The 24,818-nt window shown below is 40.4% G+C and overlaps 2 protein-coding genes across 21 annotated transcripts in view; one reads left to right on the plus strand and one right to left on the minus strand.

Annotated features, from left to right (window-relative positions):
• LOC105441171 (mucin-19-like) overlaps window positions 1-24,818 on the minus strand; it is an 83,725-nt gene that overhangs the window by 55,871 nt on the left and 3,036 nt on the right. For 18 of the 20 annotated variants that reach the window (XM_030990251.1, XM_030990246.1, XM_030990244.1 and 15 more), the window contains exons 6-20: window positions 24,131-24,571; window positions 23,560-23,772; window positions 22,491-22,514; window positions 21,776-21,880; window positions 20,936-21,376; window positions 17,586-17,798; window positions 16,519-16,542; window positions 15,803-15,907; window positions 14,963-15,403; window positions 4,200-4,412; window positions 3,380-3,820; window positions 2,810-3,022; window positions 1,986-2,426; window positions 1,415-1,627; window positions 348-371 (exon numbers count right to left, since the gene is read on the minus strand). In XM_030990251.1, the coding sequence (XP_030846111.1) occupies window positions 348-371; window positions 1,415-1,627; window positions 1,986-2,426; window positions 2,810-3,022; window positions 3,380-3,820; window positions 4,200-4,412; window positions 14,963-15,403; window positions 15,803-15,907; window positions 16,519-16,542; window positions 17,586-17,798; window positions 20,936-21,376; window positions 21,776-21,880; window positions 22,491-22,514; window positions 23,560-23,772; window positions 24,131-24,571 (3,552 nt within the window). The remainder of the gene's footprint in view (window positions 1-347; window positions 372-1,414; window positions 1,628-1,985; window positions 2,427-2,809; window positions 3,023-3,379; window positions 3,821-4,199; window positions 4,413-14,962; window positions 15,404-15,802; window positions 15,908-16,518; window positions 16,543-17,585; window positions 17,799-20,935; window positions 21,377-21,775; window positions 21,881-22,490; window positions 22,515-23,559; window positions 23,773-24,130; window positions 24,572-24,818) is intronic. The other 2 variants (XM_030990241.1, XM_030990250.1) reach the window with 2 other exon arrangements.
• LOC105443290 lies at window positions 4,542-13,822 on the plus strand. Its single transcript, XM_030990255.1, has 2 exons — window positions 4,542-5,504; window positions 11,451-13,822. Exons 1-2 carry the CDS (start codon window positions 5,246-5,248, stop codon window positions 11,624-11,626), a joined length of 435 nt encoding a protein of 144 aa, XP_030846115.1. The 5' UTR covers window positions 4,542-5,245; the 3' UTR covers window positions 11,627-13,822.

Consider the following 24,818-nt stretch of genomic DNA (forward strand, 5'->3'; position numbering starts at 1 on the left):
TGTACACATAATTCCGTCCCTATGCTCTATGGGAGAAAAAGAGAAATAACGCCTTTTTTTTTGAATGGCAGTTATCTTTCAAGTTAGTGATTATCTTTCAAAGCTCATTGTAGTATTATGAACAGAATTCTGGTTACACATTTGCTTGTACAAATTTTGACCGAATTTAAGAGACTGTTGTATGATCAGTGGAACTAAAATCGCCTGTCGAAGTGATATACGTTTGTTTTAAGCTCCTGTTTAAAAGTACAATATCCAGTCTACAGTTAATCCAGCTAATAGAGTTCCTATCAGATCCAAATCAATTTGAATTTAGAAAATATTACAGAAGAAACTTTTGTACATACCGGTGTCGCCTATTTCAGTTGGTTCTGTTGAATGAGGAAGGAGGGTAATGGTTATTTGTTAAGGTGATTCATCAATTTGAAATGATGTTCAACAAAAATGAGGGATTGTTCATAACTAATGGAAGTTTGGCACTACTTTCACTACTGAGGGTTCTGATGCTAGATCCTCAAGACTTTCTCGATTTGCCAGACACGTGTTCTTTTTGAGGAAAAACACCTGTAGTATGAATACTTGAATACTATATATTATTGTAATTATTAATATTATAATTAGTATTGCATTGAAGCCCTCAGCCATGCCTTTTATCATTCAACGCGTGTATGGTATGCATATCCTCCATCTTCTTCTTTCAAACTCCCATTCTTTTTAAGTGCTAATATATGAGACTTATCTCGGTCCATTCATATTTTCTGTTCTGTTCAATTATCCCATGCATATTCTTTAGCATATCATCGTGGTTACTGAGTTCTTTCTTTGCTACTAAATTATTCCTGCATGAACGTTGAGGCGCCATTTTGTCCGTTTGAGCCCTGTTTTCTTGCCTTTATATCTGCCTGCCTACCTCCACTATGCTAGATACTACAGGCTTGTAACAAATTGCTCTAGATATTCCAGGAGTTGCTTTTCCAACTGTGATGGATAACCTGCCCTTTAAGATACCATTTCCACACTCTAAATTCAAAAGCGTAATTGAGCCTTGCAAAATGTATTGAAGTTCGTGAAATATATACCTGGAATACGAACAATCGCTGTAACTTTCTCATATCAATTCCTTTATTTCTAAATTTGTCACAATATATTTTTTTCATCAAACACTGCAAGGCCTTAACCTAATTTGAGGCACGAATAACCATGACGGATATAAATAGTGGAATCTAAAGTTCTGAAAATGGTTATCTTTGTGAGGCCGCAGCTTGATTATACGTTGCAAAACCTATGCACCGTGTTTTTGAAGTAGATACTTCAAGATTATACCCTTTCCAGCCAAATATATGGGTGTGATCACATGTACATGTTTTACACTAGTAATTTGAATTGCTTATTTGGAGTTGATAAAGATAAATACTTGGGGTTGTTGTTGTCATTGTTGTAGTTGTTTCAGTAGTGGTGACTTCAGGTGTTGTTGTCGTGACGGTGGTTGTCTCTTCGACAGCTGTGGTACTTCCTGTTGTCATGACTGTAGTCGCCATTTCTGTCGTGGTAGTGGTAGCCGGTGTTGTAGTGGTTGCTGGTGTGGTAGTGGTAGCAACACTCGTGGTCACCACAGTAGTTATGGTCTCTGTATGTCAACACACATTTAGAAGAACAAGCAGTAATGATCTGTTGTGCATATACCAGAAAATGAAATGCTTCGATCTGTGTCTTGTGTTCAAAAGAATGCATATTTCAACTGAGGTAATGCTCATTCTGATGCGATTTTTGAACATTTAGAAAGTAAACAGGATAACAGTATCGACTTTCATTCTCATTTTCCCCTTCTAATGAGTTACATACATTGTTTACATGTTATACATGGCAAGAATCACAAGAGCCTGCTTTGCCTGGTACAAGACCCGACGGAGTATGCGGGAAATGATACTTCCCATGTGGCCTAATTACGTTTGGAAGCCAATTATTATGAAGTAGGTTATATTCACCTGTCTTGATGCATCCATCAAATCGGACGACAACGTCTACTGAAGAAGCGTTTTGAGGCAAAATGTCGGGCACGGAAAAGACCAAAGCATCCACGGGTTCTTCTCCGAGTGCCCCAAGTCTAAACATTCCGGTGGTTGGGCCACTTGAATTAATTTCACCAATGTCTTCAGCTGTCGTTCCGTTTGAAAAAGTGACGCCTTCGAGACGAATCATCATGGGCGGACTTTCTGTTGTTGGATCGACAAGACTCAGGATGACGGCTGTCACTCTGGTCAGGACCTTGTATCCGGTATCACTACTTCCGAATCGAACGGTGATTGACGATGTCCCACTGGAAAGTGTGACAGTTTGATCTGGAGTAACGTCAGTCATGTCGGATGTCTGGAGGGTGATCACCGGATCCGGCTGACTATCATCATTCAGGTTTTCCGCGCAGTCACCTAAAACGATATCAAAAGTCACATAAACGAAATGAAACACACAATAATTAGGCACAGTAGGGCGCTGTATAATATGTGCATTTTCTCGCTTTTTCGTTTGCAGAATACAACATGTGCTATATTGTATTCAACAAGCAGAACAGGGCACAACAAGCACGATTAATGAAGCATGTTATAAACAGCTCCATCTGAAGTTCTGAAAATTGTTATCTCTGTGCGGCCAAGGCTACATCAAACATTGCTAAACCGTACGCTCCTTTCTGCATTTATAGGTACTTTAATGATAATACCATTTCAAGCCAAGTAGAAAAGGTGAAATATCTTTGGAAATGTTTTACTCTGGGAATATAAAGTGATTATTTTGAGTTGAAAAGGATGGGTACCTGGAGTTGTTGTTGCCATTGTTGTAGTTGCTTCAGTGGTGGTGACTTCAGGTGTTGTTGTCATGACCATGGTTGTCTCTTCGACAGTTGTGGTACTTCCTGTTGTCATAGCTGTAGTTGTCTTTTCTGTTGTTGTAGTGGTAGCCGGAGTTGTAGTGGTTGCTGGTGTGGTAGTGGTAGCAATACTCGTAGTCACCACAGTAGTTATGGTCTCTGTATGTCAACACACATTTGGAAGAACAAGCAGTAATGATCTATTGTGCATATACCAGAAAATGAAGTGCTTCGATACGTGTCTTGTGTTCAAAAGAATGCATATTTCAACCGAGGTAATGCTCATTCTGATGCAATTTTTGTACATCTAGAAAGTAAACAGGATAATAGTATCGACTTTCATTCTCATTTTCCCTTCTAATGAGTTACATACATTGTTAACATGTTATACATGGCAAGAATCACAAGTGCTTGCTTTGCCTGGTACAAGACTCGACGGAATGTACGGGAAATGATACTTTCCATGTGGCCTAATTACGTTCGGAAGGCAATTATTATGAAGTAGGTTATATTCACCTGTCTTGATGCATCCATCAAATCGGACGACAACGTCTACTGAAGAAGCGTTTTGAGGCAAAATGTCGGGCACGGAAAAGACCAAAGCATCCACGGGTTCTTCTCCGAGTGCCCCAAGTCTAAACATTCCGGTGGTTGGGCCACTTGAATTAATTTCACCAATGTCTTCAGCTGTCGTTCCGTTTGAAAAAGTGACGCCTTCGAGACGAATCATCATGGGCGGACTTTCTGTTGTTGGATCGACAAGACTCAGGATGACGGCTGTCACTCTGGTCAGGACCTTGTATCCGGTATCACTACTTCCGAATCGAACGGTGATTGACGATGTCCCACTGGAAAGTGTGACAGTTTGATCTGGAGTAACGTCAGTCATGTCGGATGTCTGGAGGGTGATCACCGGATCCGGCTGACTATCATCATTCAGGTTTTTCGCGCAGTCACCTAAAACGATATCAAAATTCACATAAACGAAATGAAACACACAATAATTAGGCACAGTAGGGCGCTGTATAATATGTGCATTTTCTCGCTTTTTCGTTTGCAGAATACAACATGTGTATATTGTATTCAACAAGCAGAACAGGGCACAACAAGCACGATTAATGAAGCATGTTATAAACAGCTCCATCTGAATTTCTGAAAACTGTTATCTCTGTGTGGCCAAGGCTACATCAAACATTGCTAAACCGTACGCTTCTTTCTGCATTTAGGTACTTTAATGATAATACCATTTCAAGCCAAGTAGAAAAGGTGAAATATCTTTGGAAATGTTTTACTCTGGGAATATGAGTGATTATTTTGAGTTGAAAAGGATGAGTACCTGGAGTTGTTGTTGCCATTGTTGTAGTTGCTTCAGTGGTGGTGACTTCAGGTGTCGTTGTCATGACCATGGTTGTCTCTTCGACAGTTGTGGTACTTCCTGTTGTCATAGCTGTAGTTGTCTTTTCTGTTGTTGTAGTGGTAGCCGGAGTTGTAGTGGTTGCTGGTGTGGTAGTGGTAGCAACACTCGTAGTCACCACAGTAGTTATGGTCTCTGTATGTCAACACACATTTGGAAGAACAAGCAGTAATGATCTATTGCGCATATACCAGAAAATGAAATGCTTCGATACGTGTCTTGTGTTCAAAAGAATACGTTTATTTTGATGTTATCAAAATAAACCCAATTGTAATAGAATGCGATAGTGTAGGCCGGAAATATGCGGCAAGCCGGTGACTACACACGATAGCGCGCCTCTTTTGTAAAATGATTTTGAGGTCAATAACCGAATGTTTCCCAGCAGGTCGGCAAATATCAAACATAGGCGCATCTCTTTGTAACCTACATTGAGGTCACAAAGCCGAATCTTTACCACGCGTGTTTTGTAAATATCAATGATAGGCGCGCTTTTGTAATACATATCGGGGTCGCAAGGCAAGTGTTTCCCACGACGTGTATTTTTACTAATCAATGGGTCATTCTCAGCTAATACTTCGTTTGAGTTGGTCGTGTTTTATTGGACTCAGAATTATACATGCTAATTGTACACAGGTTGTCGCTGTTGAACTGACTGCACCGGTTAGTTTCTATTATCACTGGGTTTCACACCAATACGCTGGATATTCGGAATTGAACAGAGAGACAGCTACACGGGATATAAGGATTAAACGGTGGAAAAGGTACACTGGATATCTGGAATTAAACAGAGGAAGAGTTACACTGGATAATTGGATCTAAAAAGAGAAAATGTTACACTAGATATTTGGAATTGAACAGAGGAGTAATTGTATTGGATAGCTGGAATTAAATATTGGAGGAAGTTACATCGGAGCTCGGATTGCGGCATAGTCGTCTAACTAGCTCGTCTGTATTGTGTGGACGACAAGATGGGGAAGTCTAAGGCGTCTACGGGACGAAAGGGCAAAGGAAAGCGGAGAGAGCCAGCGCTTCAAAACAGTGACCCGATCAGGGGGACAACGCCAGCTCCACATTCTCGAGTGACGAGACGCGGCTCGAGGAGTAACCCAGCCGCTTCGGCAGGGCGGGAGCGCCAAGGAGACCAGACTCCGACGGGGGGGGGGGGGGCCAACATCACAGAATCCCTAGAAACGGCGAATCAACCGTCTATTGTCCATCCTCCACCCGGTGAGTTACCTAGCCACAGGCTAGTCTCATCTTCTAATTCCGCAAACATATCATTCCCTAAGGAGATGGGGGAGATGGCGCAGTGAGACATATAAACTTTATGTCCGTTAATAGGTTGGACAAGGTCGGGTTGATTGTAGGCAAAGGAGATAGGGGCCTACATATAAGGTGTGGATATAATTATGGAGAGTTAGTACGATTGCTTACTTTGTTTTCAATAATTTTAACCAGCTCAGTGGGATGTTATTCATTTTCGTATAACCACGCACTTATTTGGGGTTAGTCGTGTTTCGACAAGTGATGTTGTACAATATTTAGTATGTTAAACAAGTTCGGTACGATACTAGAAATGCAATCGTGTCAGAACGATGTGCGTGCAATGACGCCTTGTTTTTACATGTCAAACGAAAGAGCATCTCTCGGACTAGTTACGCAGAGTATGAAGTAGCATTTAATGTCATGCTTGACCGATTTTTAAAAAAAGTCCGGCTTCTTGATGCTCTGCACTTGGCCACTTAGAATGTGCCTGTAAAATTTCAAGAAAAATAAAGATCGTTCTGGGGTCCAGAAGCGTGAACCCGATTTGCCCCATAGACAATGCGTGTAATGCATGGGCGGAAAACGTACAGGATCTGTATTATGACCGGACTTTAATTGTTTGTTTTTTCTCTCTCTTTATGTCACTTTATCTGACGTATTTGGTATCATGGGAAAGAGAATTTCATGGTTGTTATTGTAAACAATTTTTTTTTGTTTTATGGTAATCCTATCGAAACACGTGATGTAAAATAGATTTATAGGACAAAATTGCGTCTTCAATGACCCCCTTGACCAATTTTAAAAATCCGGCCAAGAGGTGCCCTGCGTATTGCAACTCGGAATGTCACTGCAAAATTTCAAGGAAAAAAAGGGACGTTTAGGGGGGTGAAAAGCAGTCTGAAAAAATGACGCCATAGCCGATACGTGTTATATTATTGGGCGGAAACTCGGCGGAATTCGTATAATGACCCTTGTTCAAATGTGATTTACTCAAAATTTTCTGTGTGAACATATACCATACTTGGTATCATTCGAAAGGGCACTTCATTGCGGTCAGTTTGACACCGTTGTCATCTGCGCGCAGTGTACTGCACGCATTAAAGGCGCTATTACGTAACGCATAGTAAATTCATCATTTTTGGCGATAACTTTGCGCTGACGTATTCGAATTTTACCAAACTTGGCAGGCAGTTGTCACGTATATGGATACATGTGTCTGCCAAGTTTCATTGATGTAGGTATAAAGATCGTTATTTTAGAGTAAGTTGAAGTTATTTCGGAATTTTCTCGAAAATGGCGAATTTGGAAGGCAATTTTTCTCAAATTTGGTCAGTGTTAGGGTATATAATTTTGTATATGGCTGGAAAGGACATATCTTCAAGTATCTAAATCCAAAAAAGGGTACGGGTTTGCCAAGCCATTATGAAGATACGGCCACAGAGAGAAAGCCAATTCCTAAAACTTTAGAGGGCGCTATTTATGTTGTGCAAAGCCATTGGAGCGTGAAATTTGGCACGGCTATGTGCAATTATGAGATAAAGATACTGTGAGATTTAAATACAAAACGGAATTTATATGAGAAAGTTATGGCAGTTTTAGATTGTTTAGGGGTCCATTTTTCAAGAACTTGAGATTTATTGGAGGAGTCGGTTTTAGATTTGAAATTCGAGTATGAAGATGGCATTGTGAAGGTCAAGTCATCCGTCGCAGATGAAAGGACATCTCTCAGACTATCTAGAGGAATTTGTTAAAAGTTTGTAGGATCTAGGATAGTGGGGATGGGAAGGAAGATATAACGGCCTTAAATTGGACCAGAAACGGACAAAATGGCGCCTGGACGGTCATGCATGGGTGATTTCCAAAATCGAAGAAAGTAGTGACCTTGATGAGATGTTAGAGACTATGCCTATGAAATTTGAAAGGAAAAAGACATGAGGAAAGCACCTAACTAGGAATCACAAACACTACGTGCAAAACGAATGCGATTTCCTGACGATAAGGATAAGGGAAAGGAGAATACTAGAAATGCAATCGTGTCACAACGATGTGCGTGCAATGACGCCATGTTTCTACGTGTCAAACGAAAGAGCTTCTCTCGGACTATCCAGAGCAATTTGTTCGAAGTCTGTAGCTTCTGTGATATTGGAGATAGGTAGGGCGAAAGAAAGGCCTCAAGAGTGACCTTGATGGCATGGTAATGACTACGCCTACGAAGTTTGTAAGAAATTGGGATAGGGGAAAGAACCTAGAAAGAGTTACTAAACACTGCGTGCAAAAACCAAGGGGATTTGGTGCATGTTCGTCATTGCAATAAACATCGTTCTGGGGGCCAAAAGCGTGAACCCGATATGCCCCATAGACAATGCGTGTAATGAATGGGCGGAAAACGTACAGGATCTGTATTATGACCGGAGTTAAATTGTTTTTTCTCTCTCTCTTTATGTCTCTTTATAGGCCGTATTTGGTATCATTAGAAAGAGAATTTCATGGTTGTTATTGTAAACTACTCTCTTTTTATCTATGATAATCCTATCGAAACACGTGATGTAAAATAGATTTATAGAACAAAATGGCGTCTTGAATGGCCCCCTTGACCAATTTCGAAAATCCGGCCAAGAGGTGCCCTGCGTATTGGAACTCGGCATGCCACTGCAAATTTTCAAGGAAAAAAAAGGACATTTAGGGGGCGAAAAGCAGTCTGAAAAAATGACGTCATAGCCGATACGTGTTAGATTCGGGCGGAATTCGTGTAGTGACCTTTGTTAAAATGCGATTTACTCACAATTTTCTGTGTGAACATATACTGTACTTGGTATCATGCGAAAGGGCACTTCATTGCGGTCAGTTTGACACTATTGTTATCTCCGCCAAATGTATTGCACGCATTTAACGCGCTATAACGTAATGCATAGTAAATTCATCATTTTTGGCGATAACTTTGCGACGAGGGCATTACAACTTATTAAACTTGACAGACAGTTGTCACGTATATGGATACATATGTGTGCCAAGTTTCATTGATGTAGGTATAACGATCGCTAATTTAGAGCAAGTTGAAGTTATTTCTCAATTTTCTTGAAAATGGCGAATTTGGAGGGCATTTTTCGCAAAGTCGGTCAGTGTTAGGGTATATAATTTTGTATATGGCTGGAAAGGGCATATCTTCAAGTATCTAAATCCAAAAAAGGGTACGGATTTGCCAAGCCATAATGGAGATACGGCCACAGAAAGAAAGCCAATTACCAGAACTTTAGAGGGCGCTATTTATGTTTTGTATAGCCATTGGAGCGTGAAATTTGGCATGGCTATGTGCAAATATGAGATAAAGATACTGTGAGATTTAAATACAAAACAGAATTCATATGAGAAAGTTATGGCAGTTTTAGATTATTTAGGGGTCAATTTTTCAAGAACTTGAGAGATTTTTGACGGAGTCGGTTTCAGATTTCAATTTTGAGTACGAAGATGGCATTTTGAAGGTCAGGTTATACGTCGCAGATAAAAGAACATCTCTTAGACTATCTAGAGGAATTTGTTAGAAGTTTGTAGGATCTAGGATAGTGGAGATGGGAAGGAAGAAAGAAAGGCCTTAAAATGGACCAGAAACGGACAAAATGGCGCCTGGACGGTTATGCATGAGTGATTTCGAAAATCGAAGAAAGTAGTGACCTGGATGAGATGCTAGAGATGATGCCTACGAAATTTGAAAGGAAATGGACATGGGGAAAGCACCTAACTAGGAACTAGAAATGCAATCGTGTCACAACGATGTGCGTGCAATGACGCCATGTTTCTACGTGTCAAACGAAAGAGCTTCTCTCGCCCTATCCAGAGCAATTTGTACGAAGTCTGTAGCTTCTGTGATATTGGAGATAGGTAGGGCGAAAGAAAGGCCTCAACAGTGACCTTGATGGGATGGTAGTGACTATGCCTACGAAGTTTGAAAGAAATTGGGATATGGGAAAGGACGTGGAAAGGGCTCGCAAGCACTGCGTGCAAAAACCAAGGGGATTTGGTGCATGTTCGTCATTGCAATAAAGATCGTTCTGGGGGTCAAAAACGTGAACCCGATATGCCCCATAGACAATGCGTGTAATGCATGAGCGGAAAACGTACAGGATCTGTATTATGACCGGAGTTAAATTGTTTTTTCTCTCTCTCTTTATGTCTCTTTATGAGCCGTATTTGGTATCATTAGAAAGAGAATTTCATGAATGTTATTGTAAACCACTCTCCTTTTTCCCATGATAATCCTATCGAAACACGTGATGTAAAATAGATTTATAGGACAAAATGGCGTCTTAAATAGCCACATTGACCAATTTTAAAAATCCGGCCATGAGGTGCCCTGCGTATTGGAACTCGGCATGTCACTGCAAATTTTCAAGGAAAAAAAAGGACGTTTAAGGGGCGAAAAGCAGTCTGAAAAAATGACGTCATAGCCGATACGTGTTAGATTCGGGCGGAAACTCGGCGGAATTCGTGTAGTGATCTTTGTTCAAATGCGATTTATTCACAATTTTCTGTGTGAACATATACTATACTTGGTATCATTCGAAAGGGCACTTCATTGCGGTCAGTTTGACACCATTGTTATCTTCGCGCAATGTATTGCACGCATTTAACGCGCTATCACGCAATGCATAGTAAATACATCATTTTTTGAGATAACTTTGCGCTGACATAATCAAATTTTACCAAACTTTGCGGACAGTTGTCACGTATATAAATACATGTGTGTGCCAAGTTTTATTGACGTAGGTCAAAGGATCGTAATTTTAGAGCAAGTTGAAGTTATTTTGGAATTTTCTTGAAAATGGCGAATTTGGAGGGCAATTTTCTCAAATTTGGTCAGTGATAGGGTATATAATTTTGTATATGGCTGGAAAGGGCATATCTTCAAGTATCTAAATCCAAAAAAGGGTACGGGTTTGCCAAGCCATTATGGAGATACGGCCACAGAGAGAAAGCCAATTCCCAGAACTTTAGAGGGCGCTATTTATGTTGTGCAAAGTCATTGGAGCGTGAAATTTGGCATGGCTATGTGCAATTATGAGATAAGGATACTGTGAGATTTAAATACAAAACGGAATTTATATGAGAAAGTTATGGCAGTTTTAGATTATTTAGGTGTCAATTTTTCAAGAATTTGAGAGATAGTTGACGGAGTCGGTTTCAGATTTGAATTTTGAGTATGAAGATGGCATTTTGAAGGGCAGGTTATACGTCGCAGATAAAAGAACATCTCTTAGACTATCTAGAGGAATTTGTTAGAAATGTGTAGGATCTAGGATAGTGGAGATAGGAAGGAAGAAAGAAAGGCCTTAAAATGGACCAGAAACGGACAAAATGGCGCCTGGACGGTTATGCATGAGTGATTTCGAAAATCGAAGAATGTAGTGACCTTGAAGGGATGTTAGAGACTATGCCTATGAAATGTGAAAGGAAAAGGACATGAGAAAAGCACCAACTAGGAATAACAAACATTACGTGCAAAACGAATGCGATTTCCTGACGATAAGGATAAGGATAAGGAAAAGGAAAAGGAGGAAAAGGAGAATATTAATGGGGCAGAATGTGAACGAAAACAAGGCAATGACGAAGGTCGTCATTGCAATAACAAGCACTACGTGCAAAACGAATGCGATTTCCTGACGATACTAAGAAGAATATTTATGGGGCAGAATGTGAACGAAAACAAGGCAATGACGAAGGTCGTCATTGCAATTAATGGGGCAGAATGTGAGCGAAAACAAGGCAATGACGAAGGTCGTCATTGCGATAATATGCTATATAGGATTGAATTTGCTTCGCTTATGTAATTATGTTAGAAACCTTTGGTTCTATAAGCCCATAAAAGGTACGCCATACTCGGAAGGAATTGGGTTTTTATCTTTCTCCAAATAGGTGCCCAGGCTCACCGGGTTTGGGTGTGCGGAGACATTCTCGTGAGGCGAGCTGGTGAGCGGGCGTTTACCAGAGGCTGTCGAGACCTGGGAATCGCTGGTTGTGAGGTGGCATGGCACGGGCGAGGAGGGGCGTCGCTATACGCGATTTCCCGCGTCAATTACAGGGCCAAGTGAGGTTCGGTCCTTCTCCATCGGAGCTAATCATCCATGCGGGCTCGAACGACTTGGGGCGTTATTTTGCAAAGGACTGTCGACAAGCGGTGGATGAAGCACTGAATACAGCGCGGTCATTGTTGCCGCAATGCTACATTTCATTTTCAAGCATCTTACTCGCCTGTATTACTATGGTCATGATGTACACGTCACGTCGCAGGTCGTCATCAATGATGTGCGGAAAGGTGTCAACAAGTATGCCAGACGGAGGGTCCGGCGTATGTGTAGTGGATCATTCATAGGCCACAATTTCAATGTCCAAGAACACTGGTATTTTCACAGAGATGGCGTGCATCTGTCTGATGAGGGATGTGATCTTCTCATGGAGAACTTTGCGTCAGCGGTTCGATTTGCTCTTAATCTTTGAAACTTTATTTTGTGCATGCCCTTTGTTTTATTGCGGGCAATCAGGAGTATATTGAAATTTAAAGAGTAGATTACGATTTAAAATGGTTTATTGACAGGCTGACAAAATGTAGGTCAAGAGGTTGTTTACATTTTTGAGGGAAATTCACGCGCTAGGAAATGTAATACTTTGTATTACATTGGAAGGAAATGTACAAGCGTATGTACGCTTATCAAGCAAGCGCGGAAAATACCGCCAGCAAATTACAAATAGCACGAAGGGGCTTTCATTCTAGTTATGGCTTTCATTTGAATGGACAAGAAGAAAAATGTACGGAGTCTGAAACATTCCCACCACCTCCCCATTATCTCCACCAATAAAAGTATTTTTAGTATATTAGTGGCATAAATTAAATATTGCTTGGTGGTTCGAAGTAGCCAAGGTATACGTATTAGTACGGAAAGGATTTAGGGTTTCAGGTATGAAAGGTACGGATAGGGTTTATGTAATAAATTGGTCAGTGATTTATGAAGTTAATGCAGGGCCGGGGGCATTTGGCCTGGTCGCACATCAAGCGTCGTGCACAAAGACAGTGGGCCGTAGGGGAATTTTCCCATTGGGTTTCGCCCCTACCCGGTTTTGTATGGGTAAATCACTAATCACATGGTACTGATAAGTTTATTGATCAATAATTGTCATCCAATAATTTTCGACCCCACTCAATTTTTACATGCGAGGGGGTTGCCAATGTATATTCAGTCGAATTTGTTCGCATGTCAATTCTTAGTTTTCCGGCCCCCATTCGATTTGAATGCGGGGGGACCTAGTTGTACCTACACATTTTCAAACTCAGGGTGTCACGCTTTAATCTTAGGCATCATCCGATCTTACAGGCGGAGAGGCTGGTATATATATACATCTATTTTCTATAACTTTAGGCATCACTCGATTTTATAGGCGGGGGGCTGATATAATGACTTAATGTATATAAGTTTAGCCTTGGCATCACTCGATTTCATAGACGGGGGGCCTAGCATTTGTAAGCATTTTTTATGATTCAATATATCTGTGTTATTTTGTTATGACACCCAGAAAATCAAAATGTGCAAAATAAGCGTCCATCTCAAAATGTTAATAGAGCCACAAAAATAACGCAAAGTTAATTGTTTGTTATTTTTGTTAGCCGTGCATAAATTTTGCCACATGCCCAGGTTCTATTTCGCTAGGCAAAAAAAAAAAAAAAAAAAAAAAAAAAAAAATTGGGTTGTTGGGATTTGGAGTTTGTTCTTTTGTTTCGTTCCTGAACTATAATCATTTCCAGTATGCCTCAAGGAGAGGAATGGCCAAGAGCGCCATGAACCGACGGTGGGGACAGGCTGCGATTACCAGATCTTGTGTAGGGAACCAATGGCCCAGGAAACTGGGCCTGCTGGGTAGAGCACCGTCTTCCCAGCTGGTCACGTGACCCGTGACCCTCGGGTTCCCATATTTGTGGAATCGCAGTCTGTCGCCTTCCGCCATTGCAAACAAATAATTATGGAAATGGTTTTATATGATTTCATATCTATGTTATGTAATAATATGTCAAGTTGGAAATATGCTACCGCAAAAACTCGAACGGAAATATGTAAATGGTTTTTGTATGATTTTATATCTATGTTAATAGTATGTCAAGTTGGAAATATGCTACCGCTAAAACTCGAACGGAATTATAGAAATGTTTCTATATGATTTCTTATCTATGTTGATAATATGTCAAGTTGGAAATAAGCCAACTCAAACGGAAGAATTAAAAGTTGAGAAAAAGGCAATAACAGCATTTTCATTGTATTTCTTATTGCAATACGTTTATTTTGATGTTATCAAAATAAACCCAATTGTAATAGAATGCAATAGTGTAGGCCGGAAATATGCGGCAAGCCGGTGACTACACACGATAGCGCGCCTCTTTTGTAAAATGATTTTGAGGTCAATAACCGAATGTTTCCCAGCAGGTCGGCAAATATCAAACATAGGCGCATCTCTTTGTAACCTACATTGAGGTCACAAAGCCGAATCTTTACCACGCGTGTTTTGTAAATATCAATGATAGGCGCGCTTTTGTAATACATATCGGGGTCGCAAGGCAAGTGTTTCCCACGACGTGTATTTTTACTAATCAATGGGTCATTCTCAGCTAATACTTCGTTTGAGTTGGTCGTGTTTTTCCCTCCCTCCCTCCCCTCAATTCCTTGCTGACTTGTGGACGGGCAGGATTAGGCTCATGATTATTGGGTAGGAGGTTGTCAGGGGGAGGGGGCGGTCCTTTATTGAGAAAGTGTATATAGGGAGACCGGAGTGGTACTTGCCCGGACTGGTAGTTCTGCGTATGTCATTGCCTTAGAGTTTGGGCTTGAATAAGTGACACGATGGGGCTGTAGTAGTGGACAAGGTTGATGGTTAATTGGGCTTGTTTTATGATATTGACATCATGTTTGTTTGTTTGTTGTTTTTTTTGGTTTTTTTTTTGTTTTTTTTTGTTTTTCCTTCGGTTTCTACATCAGATTTGCTAGGTTGCTTTTTGTTGTTTTTTTTTTTTTTTTTTTTTTTGGGGGGGGGGGGGATTGTCAAATTGATTATGTTTCATTATTGTTCTTTTAATGGTACACAATCTGTTAATCACTGTGTGATTTTGTTCTTTTAAGGCTACAACATGCATATTTCAACCGAGGTAATGCTCATTCTGATGCAATTTTTGTACATCTAGAAAGTAAACAGGATAATAGTATCGACTTTCATTCTCATTTTCCCTTCTAATGAGTTACATACATTGTTAACATGTTATACATGGCAAGAATCACAAGTGCTTGCTTTGCCTGGTACAAGACTCGACGGAATGTACGGGAAATGATACTGCCCATGTGGCCTAATTACGTACGGAAGCCAATCATTATGAAGTAAGTCATATTCACCTGTCTTGATGCATCCATCAAATCGGACGACAACGTCTACTGAAGAAGCGTTTTGAGGCAGAATGTCGGGCACGGAAAAGACCAAAGCATCCACGGGTTCTTCTCCGAGTGCCCCAAGTCTAAACATTCCGGTGGTTGGGCCACTTGAATTAATTTCACCAATGTCTTCAGCTGTCGTTCCGTTTGAAAAAGTGACGCCTTCGAGACGAATCATCATGGGCGGACTTTCTGTTGTTGGATCGACAAAACTCAGGATGACGGCTGTCACTCTGGTCAGGACCTTGTATCCGGTATCACTACTTCCGAATCGAACGGTGATTGACGATGTCCCACTTGAAAGTGTGACAGTTTGATCTGGAGTAACGTCAGTCATGTCGGATGTCTGGAGGGTGATCACTGGATCCGGCTGACTATCATCATTCAGGTTTTCCGCGCAGTCACCTGACATGACATCAAATGTCACACAAAAGAAAAGAGACACGCAGCAATTAGGCACAGTGGGGCGCTGTAAAGATTCTGCATTGTCCCGCATTTCCCTTTGCAGAATACAACATGTGCTATTTTGTAATTAATAAGCAAAACAGAGCAGAACAAAATTCCAAGAATTTACAGAACCCTAGATTTGAATAGGATGTAGATGGAGGTTTTAAAAATGAATACCTGTCGCTCACTTGGACAGAAATTCAGTATTGGAGCACTTTGTACCTACGTTGTAAATAGAGATCAGAACATTTCTTTGTATGAAGTTGATGAGGTGCAAAGTCACCTGACTTTGATTTCCTAAAAGATTGATATATAAGACACAAAGGAAGTGTACACAAAATTAAAAAAAAATCCTACCTGGCGTTGTTTGGCCAGAAGTAGTTGTAGACAGGGTGGTAGTCTCACTGCTTGATGTGGTGGGCGTGGTCAAACCTGATGTTCGGGTCCTCTGTGTGGTAGTTTCTATGACATGAGGGCAGCAAGATAAATGCCAGTTGAAGTTGTATTTCAACACATACTTATGAATGAATTAGATTATGCAACGTCCGATCGTTCTAACATCGAATTTGTATACATGCCACCAACCTAAAATGATGTTGGAAACCTTGATCCTTTTGCAGAAACGTCAATATTAAGGGTATTATGAGGCTATTTCGTAATTCGTGCCATTGCATCAGGTCATTTCCGGAGGACGAAATATTCTGCTTAAATGTAAAATTGTAACTATGTACACATAATTCCGTCCTAATGCTCTATGGGAGAAAAAGAGAAATAACGCTTTTTTTTTTAAATGGCAGTTATCTTTCAAGTTAGTGATTATCTTTCAAAGCTCATTGTAGTATTATGAACAGAATTCTGGTTACACATTTGCTTGTACAAATTTTGACCGAATTTAAGAGACTGTTGTATGATCAGTGGAACTAAAATCGCCTGTCGAAGTGATATACGTTTGTTTTAAGCTCCTGTATAAAAGTACAATATCCAGTCTACAGTTAATCCAGCTAATAGAGTTCCTATCAGATCCAAATCAATTTGAATTTAGAAAATATTACAGAAGAAACTTTTGTACATACCGGTGTCGCCTATTTCAGTTGGTTCTGTTGAATGAGGAAGGAGGGTAATGGTTATTTGTTAAGGCGATTCATCAATTTGAAATGATGTTCAACAAAAATGAGGGATTGTTCATAACTAATGGAAGTTTGGCACTACTTTCACTACTGAGGGTTCTGATGCTAGATCCTCAAGACTTTCTCGATTTGCCAGACACGTGTTCTTTTTGAGGAAAAACACCTGTAGTATGAATACTTGAATACTATATATTATTGTAATTATTAATATTATAATTAGTATTGCATTGAAGCCCTCAGCCATGCCTTTTATCATTCAACGCGTGTATGGTATGCATATCCTCCATCTTCTTCTTTCAAACTCCCATTCTTTTTAAGTGCTAATATATGAGACTTATCTCGGTCCATTCATATTTTCTGTTCTGTTCAATTATCCCATGCATATTCTTTAGCATATCATCGTGGTTACTGAGTTCTTTCTTTGCTACTAAATTATTCCTGCATGAACGTTGAGGCGCCATTTTGTCCGTTTGAGCCCTGTTTTCTTGCCTTTATATCTGCCTGCCTACCTCCACTATGCTAGATACTACAGGCTTGTAACAAATTGCTCTAGATATTCCAGGAGTTGCTTTTCCAACTGTGATGGATAACCTGCCCTTTAAGATACCATTTCCACACTCTAAATTCAAAAGCGTAATTGAGCCTTGCAAAATGTATTGAAGTTCGTGAAATATATACCTGGAATACGAACAATCGCTGTAACTTTCTCATATCAATTCCTTTATTTCTAAATTTGTCACAATATATTTTTTTCATCAAACACTGCAAGGCCTTAACCTAATTTGAGGCACGAATAACCATGACGGATATAAATAGTGGAATCTAAAGTTCTGAAAATGGTTATCTTTGTGAGGCCGCAGCTTGATTATACGTTGCAAAACCTATGCACCGTGTTTTTGAAGTAGATACTTCAAGATGATACCCTTTCCAGCCAAATATATGGGTGTGATCACATGTACATGTTTTACACTAGTAATTTGAATTGCTTATTTGGAGTTGATAAAGATAAATACTTGGGGTTGTTGTTGTCATTGTTGTAGTTGTTTCAGTAGTGGTGACTTCAGGTGTTGTTGTCGTGACGGTGGTTGTCTCTTCGACAGCTGTGGTACTTCCTGTTGTCATGACTGTAGTCGCCATTTCTGTCGTGGTAGTGGTAGCCGGTGTTGTAGTGGTTGCTGGTGTGGTAGTGGTAGCAACACTCGTGGTCACCACAGTAGTTATGGTCTCTGTATGTCAACACACATTTGGAAGAACAAGCAGTAATGATCTGTTGTGCATATACCAGAAAATGAAATGCTTCGATCTGTGTCTTGTGTTCAAAAGAATGCATATTTCAACTGAGGTAATGCTCATTCTGATGCGATTTTTGAACATTTAGAAAGTAAACAGGATAACAGTATCGACTTTCATTCTCATTTTCCCCTTCTAATGAGTTACATACATTGTTTACATGTTATACATGGCAAGAATCACAAGAGCCTGCTTTGCCTGGTACAAGACCCGACGGAGTATGCGGGAAATGATACTTCCCATGTGGCCTAATTACGTTTGGAAGCCAATTATTATGAAGTAGGTTATATTCACCTGTCTTGATGCATCCATTAAATCGGACGACAACGTCTACTGAAGAAGCGTTTTGAGGCAAAATGTCGGGCACGGAAAAGACCAAAGCATCCACGGGTTCTTCTCCGAGTGCCCCAAGTCTAAACATTCCGGTGGTTGGGCCACTTGAATTAATTTCACCAATGTCTTCAGCTGTCGTTCCGTTTGAAAAAGTGACGCCTTCGAGACGAATCATCATGGGCGGACTTTCTGTTGTTGGATCGACAAGACTCAGGATGACGGCTGTCACTCTGGTCAGGACCTTGTATCCGGTATCACTACTTCCGAATCGAACGGTGATTGACGATGTCCCACCGGAAAGTGTGACAGTTTGATCTGGAGTAACGTCAGTCATGTCGGATGTCTGGAGGGTGATCACCGGATCCGGCTGACTATCATCATTCAGGTTTTCCGCGCAGTCACCTAAAACGATATCAAAATTCACATAAACGAAATGAAACACACAATAATTAGGCACAGTAGGGCGCTGTATAATATGTGCATTTTCTCGCTTTTTCGTTTGCAGAATACAACATGTGCTATATTGTATTCAACAAGCAGAACAGGGCACAACAAGCACGATTAATGAAGCATGTTATAAACAGCTCCATCTGAATTTCTGAAAACTGTTATCTCTGTGTGGCCAAGGCTACATCAAACATTGCTAAACCGTACGCTTCTTTCTGCATTTAGGTACTTTAATGATAATACCATTTCAAGCCAAGTAGAAAAGGTGAAATATCTTTGGAAATGTTTTACTCTGGGAATATGAAGTGATTATTTTGAGTTGAAAAAGAAGGGTACCTGGAGTTGTTGTTGCCATTGTTGTAGTTGCTTCAGTGGTGGTGACTTCAGGTGTTGTTGTCATGACCATGGTTGTCTCTTCGACAGTTGTGGTACTTCCTGTTGTCATAGCTGTAGTTGTCTTTTCTGTTGTTGTAGTGGTAGCCGGAGTTGTAGTGGTTGCTGGTGTGGTAGTGGTAGCAATACTCGTAGTCACCACAGTAGTTATGGTCTCTGTATGTCAACACACATTTGGAAGAACAAGCAGTAATGATCTATTGTGCATATACCAGAAAATGAAGTGCTTCGATACGTGTCTTGTGTTCAAAACTCATATTTCAACCGAGGTAATGCTCATTCTGATGCAATTTTTGTACATCTAGAAAGTAAACAGGATAATAGTATCGACTTTCATTCTCATTTTCCCTTCTAATGAGTTACATACATTGTTAACATGTTATACATGGCAAGAATCACAAGTGCTTGCTTTGCCTGGTACAAGACTCGACGGAATGTACGGGAAATGATACTTTCCATGTGGCCTAATTACGTTCGGAAGGCAATTATTATGAAGTAGGTTATATTCACCTGTCTTGATGCATCCATCAAATCGGACGACAACGTCTACTGAAGAAGCATTTTGAGGCAAAATGTCGGGCACGGAAAAGACCAAAGCATCCACGGGTTCTTCTCCGAGTGCCCCAAGTCTAAACATTCCGGTGGTTGGGCCACTTGAATTAATTTCACCAATGTCTTCAGCTGTCGTTCCGTTTGAAAAAGTGACGCCTTCGAGACGAATCATCGTGGGCGGACTTCCTGTTGTTGGATCGACAAAACTCAGGATGACGGCTGTCACTCTGGTCAGGACCTTGTATCCTGTATCACTACTTCCGAATCGAACGGTGATTGACGATGTCCCACTGGAAAGTGTGACAGTTTGATCTGGAGTAACGTCAGTCATGTCGGATGTCTGGAGGGTGATCACCGGATCCGGCTGACTATCATCATTCAGGTTTTTCGCGCAGTCACCTAAAACGATATCAAAATTCACATAAACGAAATGAAACACACAATAATTAGGCACAGTAGGGCGCTGTATAATTTGTGCATTTTCTCGCTTTTTCGTTTGCAGAATACAACATGTGTATATTGTATTCAACAAGCAGAACAGGGCACAACAAGCACGATTAATGAAGCATGTTATAAACAGCTCCATCTGAATTTCTGAAAACTGTTATCTCTGTGTGGCCAAGGCTACATCAAACATTGCTAAACCGTACGCTTCTTTCTGCATTTAGGTACTTTAATGATAATACCATTTCAAGCCAAGTAGAAAAGGTGAAATATCTTTGGAAATGTTTTACTCTGGGAATATGAGTGATTATTTTGAGTTGAAAAGGATGAGTACCTGGAGTTGTTGTTGCCATTGTTGTAGTTGCTTCAGTGGTGGTGACTTCAGGTGTTGTTTTCATGACCATGGTTGTCTCTTCGACAGTTGTGGTACTTCCTGTTGTCATAGCTGTAGTTGTCTTTTCTGTTGTTGTAGTGGTAGCCGGAGTTGTAGTGGTTGCTGGTGTGGTAGTGGTAGCAACACTCGTAGTCACCACAGTTGTTATGGTCTCTGTATGTCAACACACATTTGAAAGAACAAGCAGTAATGATCTATTGTGCATATACCAGAAAATGAAGTGCTTCGATACGTGTCTTGTGTTCAAAAGAATGCATATTTCAACCGAGGTAATGCTCATTCTGATGCAATTTTTGTACATCCAGAAAGTAAACAGGATAATAGTATCGACTTTCATTCTCATTTTCCCTTCTAATGAGTTACATACATTGTTAACATGTTATACATGGCAAGAATCACAAGTGCTTGCTTTGCCTGGTACAAGACTCGACGGAATGTACGGGAAATGATACTGCCCATGTGGCCTAATTACGTACGGAAGCCAATCATTATGAAGTAAGTCATATTCACCTGTCTTGATGCATCCATCAAATCGGACGACAACGTCTACTGAAGAAGCGTTTTGAGGCAGAATGTCGGGCACGGAAAAGACCAAAGCATCCACGGGTTCTTCTCCGAGTGCCCCAAGTCTAAACATTCCGGTGGTTGGGCCACTTGAATTAATTTCACCAATGTCTTCAGCTGTCGTTCCGTTTGAAAAAGTGACGCCTTCGAGACGAATCATCATGGGCGGACTTTCTGTTGTTGGATCGACAAAACTCAGGATGACGGCTGTCACTCTGGTCAGGACCTTGTATCCGGTATCACTACTTCCGAATCGAACGGTGATTGACGATGTCCCACTGGAAAGTGTGACAGTTTGATCTGGAGTAACGTCAGTCATGTCGGATGTCTGGAGGGTGATCACTGGATCCGGCTGACTATCATCATTCAGGTTTTCCGCGCAGTCACCTGACATGACATCAAATGTCACACAAAAGAAAAGAGACACACAGCAATTAGGCACAGTGGGGCGCTGTAAAGATTCTGCATTGTCCCGCATTTCCCTTTGCAGAATACAACATGTGCTATTTTGTAATTAATAAGCAAAACAGAGCAGAACAAAATTCCAAGAATTTACAGAACCCTAGATTTGAATAGGATGTAGATGGAGGTTTTAAAAATGAATACCTGTCGCTCACTTGGACAGAAATTCAGTATTGGAGCACTTTGTACCTACGTTGTAAATAGAGATCAGAACATTTCTTTGTATGAAGTTGATGAGGTGCAAAGTCACCTGTCTTTGATTTCCTAAAAGATTGATATATAAGACACAAAGGAAGTGTACACAAAATTAAAAAAAAATCCTACCTGGCGTTGTTTGGCCAGAAGTAGTTGTAGACAGGGTGGTAGTCTCACTGCTTGATGTGGTGGGCGTGGTCAAACCTGATGTTCGGGTCCTCTGTGTGGTAGTTTCTATGACATGAGGGCAGCAAGATAAATGCCAGTTGAAGTTGTATTTCAACACATACTTATGAATGAATTAGATTATGCAACGTCCGATCGTTCTAACATCGAATTTGTATACATGCCACCAACCTAAAATGATGTTGGAAACCTTGATCCTTTTGCAGAAACGTCAATATTAAGGGTATTATGAGGCTATTTCGTAATTCGTGCCATTGCATCAGGTCATATCCGGAGGACGAAATATTCTGCTCAAATGTAAAATTGTAACTATGTACACATAATTCCGTCCTAATGCTCTATGGGAGAAAAAGAGAAATAACGCTTTTTTTTTTAATGGCAGTTATCTTTCAAGTTAGTGATTATCTTTCAAAGCTCATTGTAGTATTATGAACAGAATTCTGGTTACACATTTGCTTGTACAAATTTTGACCGAATTTAAGAGACTGTTGTATGATCAGTGGAACTAAAATCGCCTGTCGAAGTGATATAAGTTTGTTTTAAGCTCCTGTATAAAAGTACAATATCCAGTCTACAGTTAATCCAGCTTATAGAGTTCCTATCAGATCCAAATCAATTTGAATTTAGAAAATATTACAGAAGAAACTTTTGTACATACCGGTGTCGCCTATTTCAGTTGGTTCTGTTGAATGAGGAAGGAGGGTAATGGTTATTTGTTAAGGCGATTCATCAATTTGAAATGATGTTCAACAAAAATGAGGGATTGTTCATAACTAATGGAAGTTTGGCACTACTTTCACTACTGAGGGTTCTGATGCTAGATCCTCAAGACTTTCTCGATTTGCCAGACACGTGTTCTTTTTGAGGAAAAACACCTGTAGTATGAATACTTGAATACTATATATTATTGTAATTATTAATATTATAATTAGTATTGCATTGAAGCCCTCAGCCATGCCTTTTATCATTCAACGCGTGTATGGTATGCATATCCTCCATCTTCTTCTTTCAAACTCCCATTCTTTTTAAGTGCTAATATATGAGACTTATCTCGGTCCATTCATATTTTCTGTTCTGTTCAATTATCCCATGCATATTCTTTAGCATATCATCGTGGTTACTGAGTTCTTTCTTTGCTACTAAATTATTCCTGCATGAACGTTGAGGCGCCATTTTGTCCGTTTGAGCCCTGTTTTCTTGCCTTTATATCTGCCTGCCTACCTCCACTATGCTAGATACTACAGGCTTGTAACAAATTGCTCTAGATATTCCAGGACGGTTGCTTTTCCAACTGTGATGGATAACCTGCCCTTTAAGATACCATTTCCACACTCTAAATTCAAAAGCGTAATTGAGCCTTGCAAAATGTATTGAAGTTCGTGAAATATATACCTGGAATACGAACAATCGCTGTAACTTTCTCATATCAATTCCTTTATTTCTAAATTTGTCACAATATATTTTTTTCATCAAACACTGCAAGGCCTTAACCTAATTTGAGGCACGAATAGCCATGACGGATATAAATAGTGGAATCTAAAGTTCTGAAAATGGTTATCTTTGTGAGGCCGCAGCTTGATTATACGTTGCAAAACCTATGCACCGTGTTTTTGAAGTAGATACTTCAAGATTATACCCTTTCCAGCCAAATATATGGGTGTGATCACATGTACATGTTTTACACTAGTAATTTGAATTGCTTATTTGGAGTTGATAAAGATAAATACTTGGGGTTGTTGTTGTCATTGTTGTAGTTGTTTCAGTAGTGGTGACTTCAGGTGTTGTTGTCGTGACGGTGGTTGTCTCTTCGACAGCTGTGGTACTTCCTGTTGTCATGACTGTAGTCGCCATTTCTGTCGTGGTAGTGGTAGCCGGTGTTGTAGTGGTTGCTGGTGTGGTAGTGGTAGCAACACTCGTGGTCACCACAGTAGTTATGGTCTCTGTATGTCAACACACATTTGGAAGAACAAGCAGTAATGATCTGTTGTGCATATACCAGAAAATGAAATGCTTCGATCTGTGTCTTGTGTTCAAAAGAATGCATATTTCAACTGAGGTAATGCTCATTCTGATGCGATTTTTGAACATTTAGAAAGTAAACAGGATAACAGTATCGACTTTCATTCTCATTTTCCCCTTCTAATGAGTTACATACATTGTTTACATGTTATACATGGCAAGAATCACAAGAGCCTGCTTTGCCTGGTACAAGACCCGACGGAGTATGCGGGAAATGATACTTCCCATGTGGCCTAATTACGTTTGGAAGCCAATTATTATGAAGTAGGTTATATTCACCTGTCTTGATGCATCCATCAAATCGGACGACAACGTCTACTGAAGAAGCGTTTTGAGGCAAAATGTCGGGCACGGAAAAGACCAAAGCATCCACGGGTTCTTCTCCGAGTGCCCCAAGTCTAAACATTCCGGTGGTTGGGCCACTTGAATTAATTTCACCAATGTCTTCAGCTGTCGTTCCGTTTGAAAAAGTGACGCCTTCGAGACGAATCATCATGGGCGGACTTTCTGCTGTTGGATCGACAAGACTCAGGATGACGGCTGTCACTCTGGTCAGGACCTTGTATCCGGTATCACTACTTCCGAATCGAACGGTGATTGACGATGTCCCACTGGAAAGTGTGACAGTTTGATCTGGAGTAACGTCAGTCATGTCGGATGTCTGGAGGGTGATCACCGGATCCGGCTGACTATCATCATTCAGGTTTTCCGCGCAGTCACCTAAAACGATATCAAAATTCACATAAACGAAATGAAACGCACAATAATTAGGCACAGTAGGGCGCTGTATAATATGTGCATTTTCTCGCTTTTTCGTTTGCAGAATACAACATGTGCTATATTGTATTCAACAAGCAGAACAGGGCACAACAAGCACGATTAATGAAGCATGTTATAAACAGCTCCATCTGAATTTCTGAAAACTGTTATCTCTGTGTGGCCAAGGCTACATCAAACATTGCTAAAC

This window comes from Strongylocentrotus purpuratus, unplaced genomic scaffold (genome assembly GCF_000002235.5).
Source record: "Strongylocentrotus purpuratus isolate Spur 01 unplaced genomic scaffold, Spur_5.0 spur5_scaffold_19, whole genome shotgun sequence".
Classification (NCBI taxonomy): domain Eukaryota; kingdom Metazoa; phylum Echinodermata; class Echinoidea; order Camarodonta; family Strongylocentrotidae; genus Strongylocentrotus; species Strongylocentrotus purpuratus.

Excerpts from the sequence above, each read along its gene's own strand:
- LOC105443290 (XM_030990255.1), top strand. The coding sequence starts at position 5,246 with ATGGGGAAGTCTAAGGCGTCTACGGGACGAAAGGGCAAAGGAAAGCGG. Across the intron at positions 5,505-11,450 it reads TATTGTCCATCCTCCACCCG|GTGCCCAGGCTCACCGGGTT; the intron begins GTGAGTTACCTA and ends TTCTCCAAATAG.